This window comes from Chrysemys picta, chromosome 1 (assembly GCF_011386835.1).
Source record: "Chrysemys picta bellii isolate R12L10 chromosome 1, ASM1138683v2, whole genome shotgun sequence".
NCBI lineage: Eukaryota > Metazoa > Chordata > Testudines > Emydidae > Chrysemys > Chrysemys picta.
The window spans coordinates 179,265,556-179,281,763 of NC_088791.1; the positions used below are offsets into that span (position 1 = coordinate 179,265,556).

Sequence of the window (16,208 nt, forward strand, 5' to 3'; positions counted from 1 at the left end):
AAATCATCTTGTTTGTGTGTTCAACGTATAGTAAAACACAACTGAATAATATTACAGTGCCTAGCACCCTGGGGTCCTGTTCCATGACTGGGAATCCTAGGCACTATGGTAATAAAACTAATAAACAATATTAAGAAAACATTTGAGTTCCAGCAAGCCCTGCAATTGCTAGATTTCCAGATGGGAGGCTCTGAGCAGCACAGGAAAAGTCTGAACCTATTCTAATTTATGTTTGTCAACATTGCTTCTGACTTCTTCCTTTTTAGCACAGGGCACAAAACTAAGCACTTTCCTTTGTCCTCTCCACTGACTGAGGAGTGCTTTTTTCCTGTATCTTCTTCCATGTTTCCCCTAACTTCATCTCCGATCAATGATGTAGACTTCAAAAAGAAAATACCACATCTTTTTCTCTCTCTTTGTCTTATGTCCTTTCTGATGTTCTCTCCTGGAACTGATACTTTCTACCCAGTGGCCTTTGTAAAAAAGATAACATTGGTTTAAGAAAAATGTGGATTTGCACTCCACACTCCTTTCTTTCTGCCCTGCTCTGCAGCTTCCTGAAATATAAACAGATACTGGGGTCAGACCCAGTTATAGGTCACCTCCTCTCTTCTCAGTGTGCAGCCATAACCCAGTGCCTTAGGTTAATACTTACAGCTGGGGCATGCTAGGTATGGCCTGCAGTCATGCATAATACACTACCTTTCGGAAGAAACACTCCCCTAGCATTTTTTTGTCCAACAAAAACTATATTACAATATGTTTTTTCTTTACCCTTCAGGTGGTATGGTCAGGTTCCCACCGTTACAAAATTAGATGAGAGGACTCAAAGCGAGAGGAGTGGAGGAAAAAGTAACATTTGAGTTGGCTTTGACTGGGATAAAACAGTGACACCACAACCTAGAAGGATTACCTGACCCAAATCCTTTCAGGTTTCCAAACTTATTTACAAATAAACCAGTTTTTAGCATGGAGGGATTTTTACCTATGGATGGTTCTTCAGCTGGTGTAAACCAGGGTAAACTATTGACTGCACCAGCGGAGGAGCTGGCCCACAGAGTTTTAGTTTTACCCAGGCTTCCTGGCTGTTGCTAGTTCTTTAATATTATGAAGTATTAATTCAAATATTAAGAGCCAGATACTCCCAGCTGCTACATTGAATAGAGGAGTGAAGGGGGACAAAAAAGCCCCTTGAAATGTAGCCAACATGGTGAAGCAATGACACTGCAGCATGTTCTCCTGTGGATCCAGAGCCCCACTTTATGAGAAAGTCATGGTTGTGAATCTGGCAGGGTTATGCTAGGTCAGCACCAAATTAGGGGGAGATGGTATGAAATCTCATTTCAGTTACTGCTAATTTGTGTAATCTGGGGCACAAATGGTACCTGCAAAATTAAAAGTGGGCCTAGATCAGAGTGGCTGCACCACCAACTACTCAGTTTTCAACCATGCATAAAGATGATCATGTAGTTAAAGGCATTGCACAAGTACTCAGGAAATCTGTGTTCTCTTCTTGGCTTTGCAACAGATTTCCTGTGTGATCTGGGGAAATCACATGCTGGGTTATTTGCAGAAGATGGGAAAGGCTATTATGGGATTCTCAGAGAAAAAAGGACTTTTAAGAGCAGAATATGGGTGGCACTCGTACTTTTAAAATACTTTAAAACTTAGAGACTCATAGACTTTAAGGTCAGAAGGGACCATTATGATCATCTAGTCTGACCTCCTGCACAACGCAGGCCACAGAATCTCACCCACCCACACCTGTAACAAATCCCTAACCTATGCCTGAGTTATTGAATTCCTCAAATCGTGGTTTAAAGACCTCAAGGTGCAGAGAATCCTCCAGCAAGTGACCCGTGCCCCACGCTGCAGAAGAAGACGAAAAACCTCCAAGGCCTCTGCCAATCTGCCCTGGAGGAAAATTCCTTCCCGATCCCAAATATGGCCATCAGTTAAACCCTGAGCACGTGGGCAAGACTCACCAGCCAGCACCCAGGAAAGAATTCTCTGTAGTAACTCAGATCCCACCCCATCTAACATCCCATCACAGACCATTGGGCATATTTACCTGCTAATAATCAAAGATCAATTAATTGCCAAAATTAGGCTATCCCATCATACCATCCCCTCCATAATCTTATCAAGTTTAGTCTTGAAGCCAGATATGTCTTTTGCCCCCACTACTCCCCTTGGAAGGCTATTCCAGAACTTCACTCCTCTAATGGTTAGAAACCTTCATCTAATTTCAAGTCTAAACTTCCTAATGTCCAATTTATATCCATTTGTTCTTGTGCCCACATTGGTACTAAGCTTATACAATTCCTCTCCCTCCCTGATATTTATCCCTCTGATATATTTATAAAGAGCAATCATTCCTCGGCTCATCCTAGTAGCCCTTCTCTGTACTTGTTCCAGTTTGAATTCATCCTTCTTAAACATGGGAGACCAGAACTGCACACAATATTCCAGATGAGGTCTCACCAGTGCCTTGTATAACGGTACTAACACCCCCTTATCTTTACTGGAAATACCTCGCCTGATGCATCCCAAGACCGCATTAGCTTTTTTAACCGCCATATCACATTGGCAGCTCATAGTCATCCTGTGATCAACTAATACTCCGAGGTCCTTCTCCTCCTCTGTTACTTCCAACTGATGTGTCCCCAATTTATAACCAAAATTCTTGTTATTAATCCCTAAATGCATGACCTTGCACTTTTCACTATTAAATTTCATCCTATTACTATTACTCCAGTTTACAAGGTCATCCAGATCTTCCTGTATGATATCACAGCCCTTCTCTGTATTAGCAATACCTCCCAGCTTTGTGTCATCCGCAAACTATTAGAAAAAAGCAACAGAGGGTCCTGTGGCACCTCTAAGACTAACAGAAGTATTGGGAGCATAAGCTTTCGTGGGTAAGAACTTCACTTCTTCAGATGCAAGTGAAGTTCTTACCCACGAAAGCTTATGCTCCCAATACTTCTGTTAGTCTTAAAGGTGCCACAGGACCCTCTGTTGCTTTTTACAGATTCAGACTAACACAGCTACCCCTCTGAAACTTTATTAGCACATTCCCACTTTTTTGCCAAGGCCAGTAATAAAAAGATTAAACAAGATTGGTCCCAAAACCAATCCCTGAGGAACTCCACTAGTAACCTCCTTCCAGCGTGACCCATTGTAGTCTCCCCTTTAACCAGTTCCTTATCCACCTTTCAATTTTCATACTGATCCCCATCTTTTCCAATGTAGCTAATAATTCCCCTCCAAACTGGGTAGGCACTCAATCTAATCCTGAGTTCTCAGGCACTGGGATTTTCAAAAAGCATTGTCTAGTGGTGTAGTTTCTGTGCACTACCACGCTGCCAACTTCAGAATTGCCACTCCCTACCCCCAACGAAAGGACACTTAACCACTTCTCTCCTGAGTCACCTGTGATATAGTAAGGCATTCCAAAAAGCACACCTGTCTGTGTAGAGAGAGAAAAGGCCCACAAATAGGAAAGGAGGGAGAGGAGGTAAATGGTTCCTCTCTCTCTCTCTAAATACTTACAGCAGCTTTCTGTGCTGACATGTTGCAAACAGGGAATATGAAAACAGGAAGTTTCCTAAATACACAAGATCCTAAACAATACCTTTGTATGTCATGACACTTCAGAGACTGCTCGTGTTGGGACAACCAGTTCCAACCACCATGCTAAGTTCACAGCTCACTCTCTCTGTCTGGGTCCTAGTATGGTCTGATCTGTAAAAGCTGGCACAACTTGGAGACTGTCACCTTCCTGTGGGCACAGAGATCCAGGCAGGCAAATATCAGGAAACCACATAAACAGGACAGATATCTGAATGTCCCAGAGGCCATATATGAGTACTATACTCCTGGGGGAATTTTGCACTACTATACATGCGCAGAATTAACATCCCCCATAGATTTCTTTGCTTCCCTGCAGAAAAATGACTTTTTGAAGAGAAAGCAAAGGTAAGCTGTAAGAGCGGTCATGTGCCCCTCCCCAGCAATGCAGGGGCATTGTTTTGGGCACCTGGAGTAGCTGGCAGAGAGGTAAATCACTGCAGGGGAGACGGGGACAGGGCTAAGGATGCCCTGTCTGGTGGGTCCTACCCCTCGCCAGGCTCAGCTGCTAGTCCCATCTGGGGTGGACAGGACTTGCTCTTCCCCTAAAAGGTCAGACCCACCCCCAGAAACCTCCCTGGTTTCACGAGAGAGCTCTGCACACACACCTCCCACCCCCATCATTCCTCAGCCATGAAAGGTCATGGTATGGGGAGCTGCTCCCCCATCCATCCAGTCCTCTACACACTTAGACCCCCCCCACACACACTCAGATTCCTCCTCCACTGAGCTCCCCACACCTGAACTCCTACCCCACTGAGTCCCACCTCCTGCTGTCAGACCCCCCCCCCCCAAACCCCATCCCTTCACCTAAATCCACACTCCAACCCCCACCCTGATCAGCCCTCTGCACCCAGACCCCCCAACCAGCAGCATCTGGACTTCCATGCCCCACTCTCCCAGCACCCCTACCCCCCCACTAATCTCCCACACCCAGACCCTCGTACTGAGCCCCAAATACCTTCACCCCCCGAGTCCCCTTGCCCCTGCACCTGGAATCCCCCAACAAGCTCCAATACATCGATACCCCCATCCCGCACCCAGACCCCACACTGAGCCACCCACACCCAGATTGCCCCACACAGAACCCTCTCATCCCACACCTGGATCCCCCCCACACACTTGGATCTGCCAGGCTCAGCCTGCCTATCCACACCTGGTGCACCTGGCGTGGAGGGGCAGGGCTCCCAGGGCATTTCTGGGGCAGGCTTGGCTCTTGCGCTGTGTGAGCATTGGCTGAAGCCCCACCACTGAGCCCATGTCCCAGAAGCAGGGGGCGCTGCAGGGTGATCTCCCACCTCTGTGCAGCCAGTGGTCTGTGCTCCCAACAGCCATGTTGGAGCCTCCACATTTATTTATTGACAAATAGAATTTGCAGAATTTTAAAATATTTTGAGCACTTTTTTTTTTTTTTTTGGGCACAGATTTCCCTCAGGAGTAGTACTAGGTGTGATCATCACCTGTGTGGTTTACTCAAAATAATTAGATCAGAGCAGACCAAGAATTAACATACACCTCAGAGTGAACTGTGACTGATGTACCCCCCAATCCCAAGGCCTCCCATCACCACCCTTCATTCTGTGACTCACATTAGAAGCATATACTCCAAGAATACTAACTTTGATCACAAACTGTAGTGTAAAGCTTATCTAATGGGCACAATTGTTGGGAAGTTTTAGTTTTGCATTTAGAAAAATTCTTTTTCTCATGGAACCACTCAGAAATTTGGAAATAGCAGCTATGAACTGAAGGTACGCAAAGTCTCAATGGCCAATCAGGTGCTGGATGCAGCAGGCTGTGCCCATACTGTGCTTTCTCACTGGTGGTATGAGAATTAACAACTGTGCCCTGAGACTATACCTTCTAAATACTGTTTCAAGGGGATCCACTTTTACAATGGTCAAAAACAAACAGGTTAGTAATGGATATTACTCCTACAGACTCCCCCCGATGCCTCAGTCAGCATCAGAACAACAAGAAGGGCCACATCCTGCCCCTACTTGCTTTCCCCTCCATTTAGCTTGAAGGAATCCCAGTTTCACATGGAAAGACTGCCTGGTTTAAGGTGAGCATATTTTACCAGAAACAAACAGCCCTATGGAGTGTTCAGTGTGATAAAAGTGTTTGGAGTGAAGAGAAAATTTGTATGGGTGTAGATATTATCAAAGATATTCTCTTGAGCATTGTGAGTGCTAGCAGCATTTTGTCCAGTTTTTCAGGATAAACTAATTCCAAATGTTTGTTCAAACCAGCAATGGAGCTCTGCATAGACTACCTATGCCCGTTCAGAATCCTATTGATCTCTAGTTTCTTCCTACTTGAAACAAAAAGTCTCTGATGTTGGTGTGTTTACCCCAGAGAAGTTACTGTACAAAGAAATTAAGATTTTCTTGTAGAGACTGCAAAAATTGGGAAAAAACTTGGCAATTATGGTCACATAATTTGCCAGCAAAATAATCTATCTGCAAAATTAATGTCATGATAAAACTACTGACTCCAATGAAACGCTGGGAGGGTACTGAAGTGCTTTGGGATCCTTCAGAACAAGAAGGTGTTACATGAAATAAGGGCCTGACCCCACTGTAATCTATAGAGTTTTGTATCAACTTCAATGGAAGAAGGATCTGTCTCTCCCATCAAGTCATACTTTCCAGATGAAGTTTCCTGACAAGAGTCTTATGAACAGATATTTATCATCCTGTCTGGCAGTGCAGGCAAGGAAAATGTATAATCAATTAAAGTGAATCTGAATTACTTTCCTGCAGTTGTGCAACTCCAGATACAGTATGTCTAGAACAAGTTCTTCCGGTACTTGCTTAAAATTCATTGGTGGAACACAATATTCTGCATCCCTCAGTTGTTGAAATAACTTCACAGTAACAATTACGGAGGGCATATATAAAGATACCTGAATTAAAAATTATGTTGAATCTTAGGCTGAGAATCTTATCTGTTTTACTAACTCATTTCCACCAATTTTCATGGGTTTCTTATTGGATATTTTGTTGAAGAAAATGTGGGGTTCCTGAAATCCAGTAGTTACTTTTGGATGATGAAAGTTTACATTACTAGTGTGGTGCTACTGGATCACAAAGACTCAAAACAGAGAAAGGACACATAATAAAATAGATTTAAAAACCATCAACACAATGCATTTTTCTCATTTATTCAAATTTTCTGCAGGAAGTAAACACTGAAAGATTTAAAAAACTTCACTCTGCAGTATGTACAGGTTTGTGACATCACATGAAGAAATTAATTTCTAATAAAAAATGAGACCAGTTATATTACTGAAAACACATCACAACAAACTTGGTTGCGGTAAACCCCAGAATTCTTATGTATGGCAATGAGAACTGTCATTCCATTGTTTTACAATGGTGAAATACTCTTGATACAATATTTCAGTTATTTAAAATGGAGTTCAAAACGTGTATGACCGATTACAATTGTGTGAGTTCTTTATGCTTTAAAAGTAGTTTTGAGGTTTTTTTCAAGACCCTTTTGATTTGAAGCACATTCTTTCACAAAGCTAAAATACCACAGCAGAAGTCATGTCCAGAAATGGAATACTGTTGTGTGTTTTGATGAACTGACCTGACTTTAAGACATTTTTGCCAATGCACAGGGTCCCCCATGCACTTTTCATGCAGCAGGTAATCACAACTTTAAATAAAAGGTATTTTCTATACATTCTTCCAGACTTGCAACTGTATACTTACATGCAAAATTTTTAAACCTATGTGATCATATTTACACTTATACATGGAATATACATAACCAAAAACAAGATTAAAAGGTTTTTTTCCTTTCCATTAGAACAATACAAAATATGTATTTTTCATTAAGGAAACCACTATTTACATCACCTTTTAAAAACCAATTTCAACATATTATATGTTTAACAAGTCAATTTATTTACATATATAAATATATATAATATATACTTACCAGTTTACTCCTCTGTAAGATGCAGCAGAGAACAAACTGGTAATATTTCACAGACGTCAATGAGAGCTGTAATACTCTTTTACTGACAACATTTAGCAGGGAATTTTTAAATCATTCATATCTTTATTTTTTTAAATGTAAATTAAACATTTTAAAATGTTATAAACAATAGTTGGCTAAAACAAGAGACAAATATGGCTGAATTCCATTTCAATCTTCTGATGTGCATAAACTGCTCCACCTGAAATGATGGTTTAGTCATATCAGTGGACACCTCCCTAACCTTTATTCTTTCTATGGTCACATGCACCTCAGCGGTTTATACGTCTAAAACTGAGGCAGAAGAGAAACCAGAAACAGCAATTCTGCCCTCAGTCCCCCATACCTCATTTCCCATTGAAACTTAGTGCAGTTCTTGGCTCTCTCCACCCCAGTTATCAGGAATATTCTGCACTCCTTTGTAGCTGCAGTGCAAGTCCCACTTCCTCCATGATGCTTAGGGTAACCAGATGTCCTGATTTTATAGGGACAGTCCCGATTTTGGGGGCTTTTTCTTATATAAGCACCTAATTACACCCCACCCCGTCCTGATTTTTTACACTTGCTATCTGGTCACCCTAATGATGCTGCAAACCTGGAATTTGTTAGTCAGGTCTCACAGCAGTATTCACCAAACCTGCATCCCTCTCCTAGCCTATTATTCTCATCCACAGTATGATAATTTAAGCTCCTTCCATGCAGGTCTAAAAAAATAAGGGTCAAGTTGCAATCCCAACCTCTCACAGGGTGTATTGTCTTTTGTCCCCCACTCCCACAATTGGGAACCCCCATTTGAGGAGTGGTAGTGGAGAAAGCCAACTGCGTACGCCCTGGAAGAAAAGGTCTACTGAATCATGGGGCTGAGGATGGCTAAGGATAGAGCTGTGAGAAAGTGCAGAAACACAGGGCCTCTGTATGGATGATCTTAGTCTATCACTGATCCTTCAGAATCCATATGGATTCCAGGACCTGGGGACTTGCTGCAACTAGGGAGCCAGTCCCACTGATTATTTTGCTGGTGAAGCAAACCCTGCCCCTGCATGCTGCTTGATGGAACAATTGGGAAGAGAAACCCATAAGGAGAATTTTGGTGATCTCCTCCCCCATAACTCCTGGGTGAGAGCTAACAGAAAGGGCTATCGAGCCTTTTAGGTTCAGCTAAACCTTTCTAATTGGTTTCAGCTTGCCAATATGGATAGGGACAAACCAGGCTTTAATTCTCTTTGCTAGGCAAGAATCACATTGGTATTGGGGAAGCTAATGTAGACAATAGCTTTGCCCCATCCACCAGTGGCTAACCAAACAGTATTAAGTAACCAGTTTAGCAGGAACTGTATGCCAGAAGAGTGCCCTCACCTCTTTTCTAGGGTCTTACTGATCATCATTGCAAATTCTGCCATGGGTGAGATTTTTCTATCAACATGTTTCTATCAAAATTATATTATGCTGTATTTTAATTTACTGACGTCAGAGTTTTAATTCTCTTTCATTAACCTCATCTAAAAGGAAAGCTAAATTGTTAACAGTTAAAACAGTTAACATTTTAACTTAAGTGTCACATAAGCTTTAAAAACAATTTTAAAAAGTATATATTATAAACAACAATAGACTACCATAGAATAAATACAAGGGTAAGCACCCACTAAGGGATTCTGTGTCACATCTTGCTAGGGTTGGTTAGAAAACAGCAAAGTCTGATGTTCCCCCATTTTTCATCAGAATTTTATGACAGAAGTTTGCCAATCACATCTACTTCACGCACATTCAAGCTGCCTCCTATTGTATATGAAGTAAGCAGTGTCCCTCAAGTAAACTACAGCCTTGTATTTATTCTAGGGACCATCTATCATTCTATATTTCATAGCTATATACATGTAATTTCAAGAAAAATAATCACTTAAGACTTTAAGAGACACGTTTCATGGATGGAACAAATGCCATCTTTTTCTAATATTTATGTCAGGCTGATTCATATAAAAAGATTCAATCCAATGGCAATAATCTAAAATATAGTTTACCTTGTTAGCAATTAATTTCTATGACATATTTTATTTGTCAGCAGGCCACTTATTATAAATGCTAACTATTAAAGACAAACACAAAACAAACTTTTTTTTGTAATTTACTGCATAGCTGAAGTCAGGCTAGTGATAATGAAATTTAAAACAATATTAGACTCATGTGAACATTTTAAAATATATATCTCCTTCATATAGCTCAATAATATATTAAGCTTTGCCCAGACAACACAAAAATTTATCTTTTATTCCTTCTGTAACTCTCTATATCTTGTGGGATGTTTTGTACAGGACACGGTCAAATATTTGTGTTCCCTGACATACTACAACTTTCATTATCTCAGTATTATCAGGATTTGTTCATAACATAGGGAATTTTCAATCAAATAAGTAGCTATTGAGAACACGATCCAGTATTGGATAAGCTGGGTTCAGCAGTAGTTATGGTTATTAATACAGTTACTTTGTTTTGCAGGAGCGGGGGGAGGTAATTCTTCACATTTTTCCATGCAAGTTTGATGCTTCTTGGGGTTCAGGCTGGCCACTAGGAAACCATGTGCTGCTCAGCTTTCCCCCCACAACACCCCTTTCCATGCATCTCAGCTTTGACTTACAACTCTCCACTACTCCAGTCCAAGGCTGATTTTGAAAAAAATGCTGCCAATGTTACAAACTGTTGGGTGGAGGCAGGGGAACAGAGGAGACAGGCCATTTCTGAGATGATGTCCACTATCCACTATGGAACAAAACCACCAATTTTATTTTCACATACAGTGACACCTAACAAATTGTTCTGAATCTAGGTTTTCAGGGATGAGAGACCAGTGTATTAACCACAGATCAGCTACTCACAGAATAATAAATACTTGCAGAATATGCATTAGGCTCTACTTACAGGAAGACCCACCAAGTTTTCCACCAAGATCTCACAGTTTCCACTGAAATATGGAATATGTATTAAACAAACACAGTAACTGTTTTTTTCAGCACCATGTTGCTTCCTGTTAAAAGATTTTGCTTAAATGTGTTTCACAAACTGGATTCAATGGCAGTTTTCTGGCCACAGAGGACAGGTCTGTTTATCCCAAAATACTAAGATGCCTTTTTTACCTTCCCTTTATATGTTTGCATTTAAACTGCTAGTGGCACAACTGCATTGTAGACACGTCCTACACTGATGGTAGTTAATCCACCTCCGTGAGAGGTGGTAGCTAAATTGATGGAAGAATTCTTCTGCCGACTTAGCCCTGTCTACACTGGAGGTTAGGTCATCTTAACTATGTTGCTCAAAGGGTGTGGATTTTTCACACTCCTGAGAGACATAGTTGGGTTAACTTAATATTGACTAAAAAAAGCAACAGAGGGTCCTGTGGCACCTTTAAGACTAACAGAAGTATTGGGAGCATAAGCTTTCGTGGGTAAGAACCTCACTTCTTGCATCTGAAGAAGTGAGGTTCTTACCCACGAAAGCTTATGCTCCCAATACTTCTGTTAGTCTTAAAGGTGCCACAGGACCCTCTGTTGCTTTTTACAGATTCAGACTAACACAGCTACCCCTCTGATACTTAATATTGACTGTAGACCTGGCTTAAGACAGGGGAAGCAACAGGTAAAAGTGGACAAAAAAAAGACTTACCCACTTTTTTTTTTTTCAGTGTAGATTAAAATCTGCTTTTTATATAAAATGCTAGGAAAACTAGAAAACAATCTTTACTCATAATCCCTATTTTATATGAATACTACTCAGGGTTCTGCAGAATGCTCTAGTCAAAAGGAACTGGGAGGGGGAAAAGAAAAAAAAAAAAAAAAAAAAAAAAAAAAGACACCACACCATAATTTGGGGATAACCGCAAAAATAATTAAATAATAAAAAACAAAATTTGGAAGCACTAAAAATTACATTTCAGCACATTTGATTAATTAACACTGACAGACTACCAAATGTGATGCTCTACTACCCTGGACGGACTGTTCCATTTCTTAAAAAAAACAAAACAAAAAAAAACCCCTTAAAATTTCACCAAATGTATTAAACAAATATCAAAGGTTATATTGTCTCTATGCTCAAACTGCCAAAAAAAAGGGAATATACTATGTATGTGGAAAGTATGAAATGCAGCAGAATGCATTACCACCACCGTAGCTGTATGCTTACTTTATTTTATACCTAAATACCTGTGGTTCCAAATAAGACTTCAGTCACAGACTATTCATAACTTACTTTGATGCATACAGAATTGTGTCTTGTACAGCTTACAACTCTCACAGTTTCCTTGTGACTATCTACTGTAAAGCAAACATATCTACATGTTTTTAAATATCACCAGAAAAACAAAAAGTTTCTCAAATGAAAATGATTCAATAAGACCATGCTTTTCTCAAATCATGCTCAATTTATACAGTATTCCAGTTCATACTTTTTTTATTATTATTAAACAGATTCAAACCCACTGACTGTAAACTCATTGTGTTGGCTATATATTTCACTCTGGTTCTTTTTTGATTGTTAGCACTTTTTCCAGGAGTCCATACACTTCTCCATTCATATTGTGTTGATGGGAGCTCTTATTCCCCATATGGCTATTGTAAGGGCTTCTTAAATTATGGAAAGGAATTTTAGGTTCTGTGCCAGGTAATAACTCCTCTTTTATTGTAACAGGAGTTGAATTTTCCATAAATGAAGGTTCACTCCAAATGTCCTTATGTGCTTCTTGGCTACTAACAGAATTGCCTCCTTTCTGTAACATGTAATACAATATTGGATTGGTTTTGGTCAGTCTTGGGGAGTCTTTTTCATATTCACCCTTGTCCATTCCTGTGATAACCCATCTGATGGGGCCTTTTTCACTGGGTATGGGGCAAACATTAAATTGGTCAGATTCAGGTCTAGATACTGTACATCCCAAGTGTTCAGAGAAGGGGGAACTAGCAGGACTCTTCACTGCTACTGGATACTGAAATGTCCTGTGATCCACACAACTGTTTGGTTGCACAGGATTTCCCATGAATGCATTTATTGAAGAAATTCTAAATTCGGGTTTATTATTTGCTACATTATTTTTGTTTCCTTTCTTCTTGCCCTCTGTTACTGCATTATTCCTATGCTGTGAAAAATCTCTCTCGCAATTTTCTGAGAGAAGCAGTTGTTTCAACACATTAAAGCCTTTACTATCTCTAGACCAACTCCTATTTTCACTTTCATTATTTGAACCATGACCAGCAGCATATTTAAATTCAAGATCGCTTCTGTTGAATTTCAGCTCTTGCTGGTTAAGCAAAGGCCGATACAATGTCTCTGCAGGAGATATGCGATTGTTTGAAGCATCAGACACAGACACATTACTTTTTACCTTTTTTAACGGACTTTCTGAAGGCTCAGTATGAAATTTCCTCTTCTTAGGAATGGTGCAAAGGCTCTTTGAGTCTAGAAGTGTCAGTTCACTATTTCTGTGACTTCTGTCCAGATCATCCACGGGGTAACTATCTTGATTCTGTCTCAGCAACCGACTTAACAAGCCATTTTTTGAAAAAGAAAAATCTTCAGATGAAAGAGGCTCAGGTTTCAAGTCCTCAGATGCTGGAGAGGCACCTGTATTTCTCTGCACTGAATGAGCTATTCCTTGAAATTTGTTACCCTTACTCTCTCTTATTGGCTGTGCATTTGGATTATGAGGAGCATTTGATTCTTCACAAGGTTCAGTTTTTATTTTCACAGTCAATATTTGCTCACTCAGAGCCTTATCCATCTGCTCTTGTGAGCTTTCATCTTTTAAAAGCATCCTCTCTTTCTTTTCACTTTTACCTTTATTGGGGGTTCCTAGGAGCAACTGAAGGACAGTGCGTCTTTCAAGGAGATTTTCTATTTCAGAACTGGGAAGTCCTTGTTCAGTGGGTGTAGGATGACAATTGAATATTTTGTTGTTCTCTTCAAATTTACCTGATACATTTGTAAGTAAAGGACTATTCAATCTATCAATCAACCCTACAGGTTTATCTGTATTTACTGTTAGCAGCTGTTTGCTGGTTCTTTGCTCTTCACCTGACATGGAAGTCTGCATTCCACACTGAGCTAAGTTCTGCAACAGCTTGCTGGCACTGAAAGCTGCAGAATTTTGTGCACTTTCATTTATGTTCAGTTTAGTTCCTTGAAGTTCTTTATTTTTTGTAAGATCTATCAAATGTTTAGATGCTGGATTCATTAACCTCTCTGGCTGGATGCTGCAAGCATATGGTGGTGAATTACGTTTGACTGCTAGAGAAGATTGGTGTGAGAGATTTATAGGCGAGTCTGCTTTTGTAGAAATAAGCAAAGGTGGAGTGCTTAATGGAGTTATTCGATTTGCACTGGGACTTTCCGTCACAGGAGTCCTTTTACCAGTTTGTACAGTAAATTTTGCCACATCAGTTGTACTGTGTGGTCCCTGAGGGTCTGTATCTTTCTCTTTGTTATCTTCACTCTTATGCCCAAGTAATAACTGAAGCAGTGTTACTTTCTGATGTGGATTCAGTTTAGAACCTTTAGGAGTGTCTTTATCTTCTTTATTCTCCATACTGTTCTCTAGACATGGAATTTTTGGATCCCAATTATGAAACAATGGCTGAGTCAGATTATCTAGAGAAGCAGGCTGTCCAGAATCTTGTTTGTCTGTCCTCTGTTTGAAAGATAAATCTATAGGAAGACAGTTAGAATGGGAGCTTTCATCATCACTGCTGTCATCTTCTGTAAAACTAGGATTGTTGTCTGAATACTCATCCACAGTAGTTGGTGTGCTACTGTCCTCAAAAATACCCGATCTCTCATTCTGCTCTTGCCCTTTTGTTTGTTTAGTTGCATTTTGACTTTTAAGAAGATGTAAAAGCAAACTGTTGCTGGGAGATGGTTTTAAGTGGTTTCTTTCCAATATATTTTTGTATCCTAAATTTTTGGGAGGAGAACGAACGATTCCAATGGGGCTCTGAAATGGTGCCATATTGCTCTTGTTAGTTATTGTTTTGGTTGATGATCTCATTTGACCATTAAGATGGCTTGGCATTCCTTTTGACAGACTGAAATGGCCAAGGTCTTTCTGGGCACTTTCTTGTAATCTGGCCATGGCAGCAAGTCTCTCGCTTGCTATCTGATTTGCATTTTGTGCTTTTAAAGCATGTTCCCTTGAATACTGCTGCAAATGAGCTTCGCTTGAAAGAAGTAAAGCTAGCTGACTACAGGCTACGCTGGGTTTAGGCGAAGCAGTAGGACTAGATCTTTTCTCTACCATGCTTGCAACTGCTTGTAATCTTGCAGCACATGAGAGAGGCTCATTCATCACCTTGGGCCCATTCTGCCCTGTATGTGGAGATTCTATAAACCTCTCTTTAGGAGGGTTCGTTGTTACATCAGGCAGAGTGGTGTCAAGCTTTTGATCTTTTGCTTTTCTTTTCTTCAGCAGAGTCTTCAAACGACTAGTTGCAACACCATAGCACCTTACATCTTTCTCCACTTGTAAAGAATCCTGGCTGAGGGAATACCCTTGCTCCTTGAGGCTCTGCCTAATCTGTTGTGACAGAGCAACACTCTGCAGCCTAGAGCTGAATGACTGAAGCAAAGAGGCAAGTAATGTGCTATCCTGTTTGCCTTTAGGCACATTTTCAACCATGCCAGCTAACAAAGCTTCTTTTTTTCCATTCAAATCCACAATGGAATCAGACAACCGCCTTCTCTTTGCTGCATTCCAGTCTTCAGAAGACTGCAATAGTCTTGCTTTTTTGAGATGCAACATGCCAGATCCCTGATATGTATGTGTGTTAAGAACTGGACCATTACTTTGACAGTTGGGAAATATATTTCCAGAAATCTTAAAGTTTTGATCCTCTTCACTATGCCCAGTAGGCTTTTTGTTAACTGCAGTACCTGAGCCTCCCGCTGCTTGATGCATTAGTAATCCCTCTAGGTAAGTTAGAACAACAGAATCCTGGTGCATCTCAGAGCCAAGCTCTTCTCCATGAGTCATGTTCAATAAAAATATCCACAAAGACTCTGCTTCTATTCACTTTAAAGACTAGTTTGGTGTGGCTGAATTGAGATGCAAGGTTAATAAATAATAGGTAGAAGTCTATAATTTTTTCACATAATCTGAACTAAAACAAATGTTATGTTCCATGCAGACTTCTTCCAGCATATATTGCTGATGAGCCAAATTTTCAGTCATATCAGTCTCTGTAGATATATAAAATATTTATGAAAGATGTCTAGAAGAATTACTTAAAACATGGTTCCAATGTAATGAAGTTCTACTAAACATCCATCTTCTTCACCTTTGTCCAGGACAGCAGCTTGTTTTTCATCCTTTTTCACCTCCATCATGCATGTCAAATTCCTAAAGAGAAAAGACAAATAAAAATGGTCTCAGAAAAGATACAAGGGAGAGATCTAGAACATAAGACACACTCATATAGCACAGGACATACTTTAAGGTCACATTTCCTAGATCATTGCAGATAACTAGCAATACATATGTAATAAATAGCCAAATTAAAGAAAAACTAAAGTATATAAAGCCTACACCTAAAATAAATAAAATCACTCAA

At 40.2% G+C, this 16,208-nt stretch overlaps 1 protein-coding gene across 5 annotated transcripts in view; it reads right to left on the minus strand.

The window, feature by feature from the left end:
• The window catches only part of NRIP1 (nuclear receptor interacting protein 1), a 150,743-nt gene that overhangs the window by 45,491 nt on the left and 89,044 nt on the right, over positions 1-16,208 (minus strand). For 3 of the 5 annotated variants that reach the window (XM_005294636.3, XM_065575873.1, XM_065575878.1), the window contains one exon: positions 12,046-15,997. In XM_005294636.3, the coding sequence (XP_005294693.2) occupies positions 12,125-15,631 (3,507 nt within the window). In that variant the 5' untranslated portion in view covers positions 15,632-15,997 and the 3' untranslated portion in view covers positions 12,046-12,124. Of the gene's footprint in view, positions 1-12,045; positions 15,998-16,208 lie in introns of those variants that run through there. The other 2 variants (XR_010594383.1, XM_042855727.2) reach the window with 1 other exon arrangement.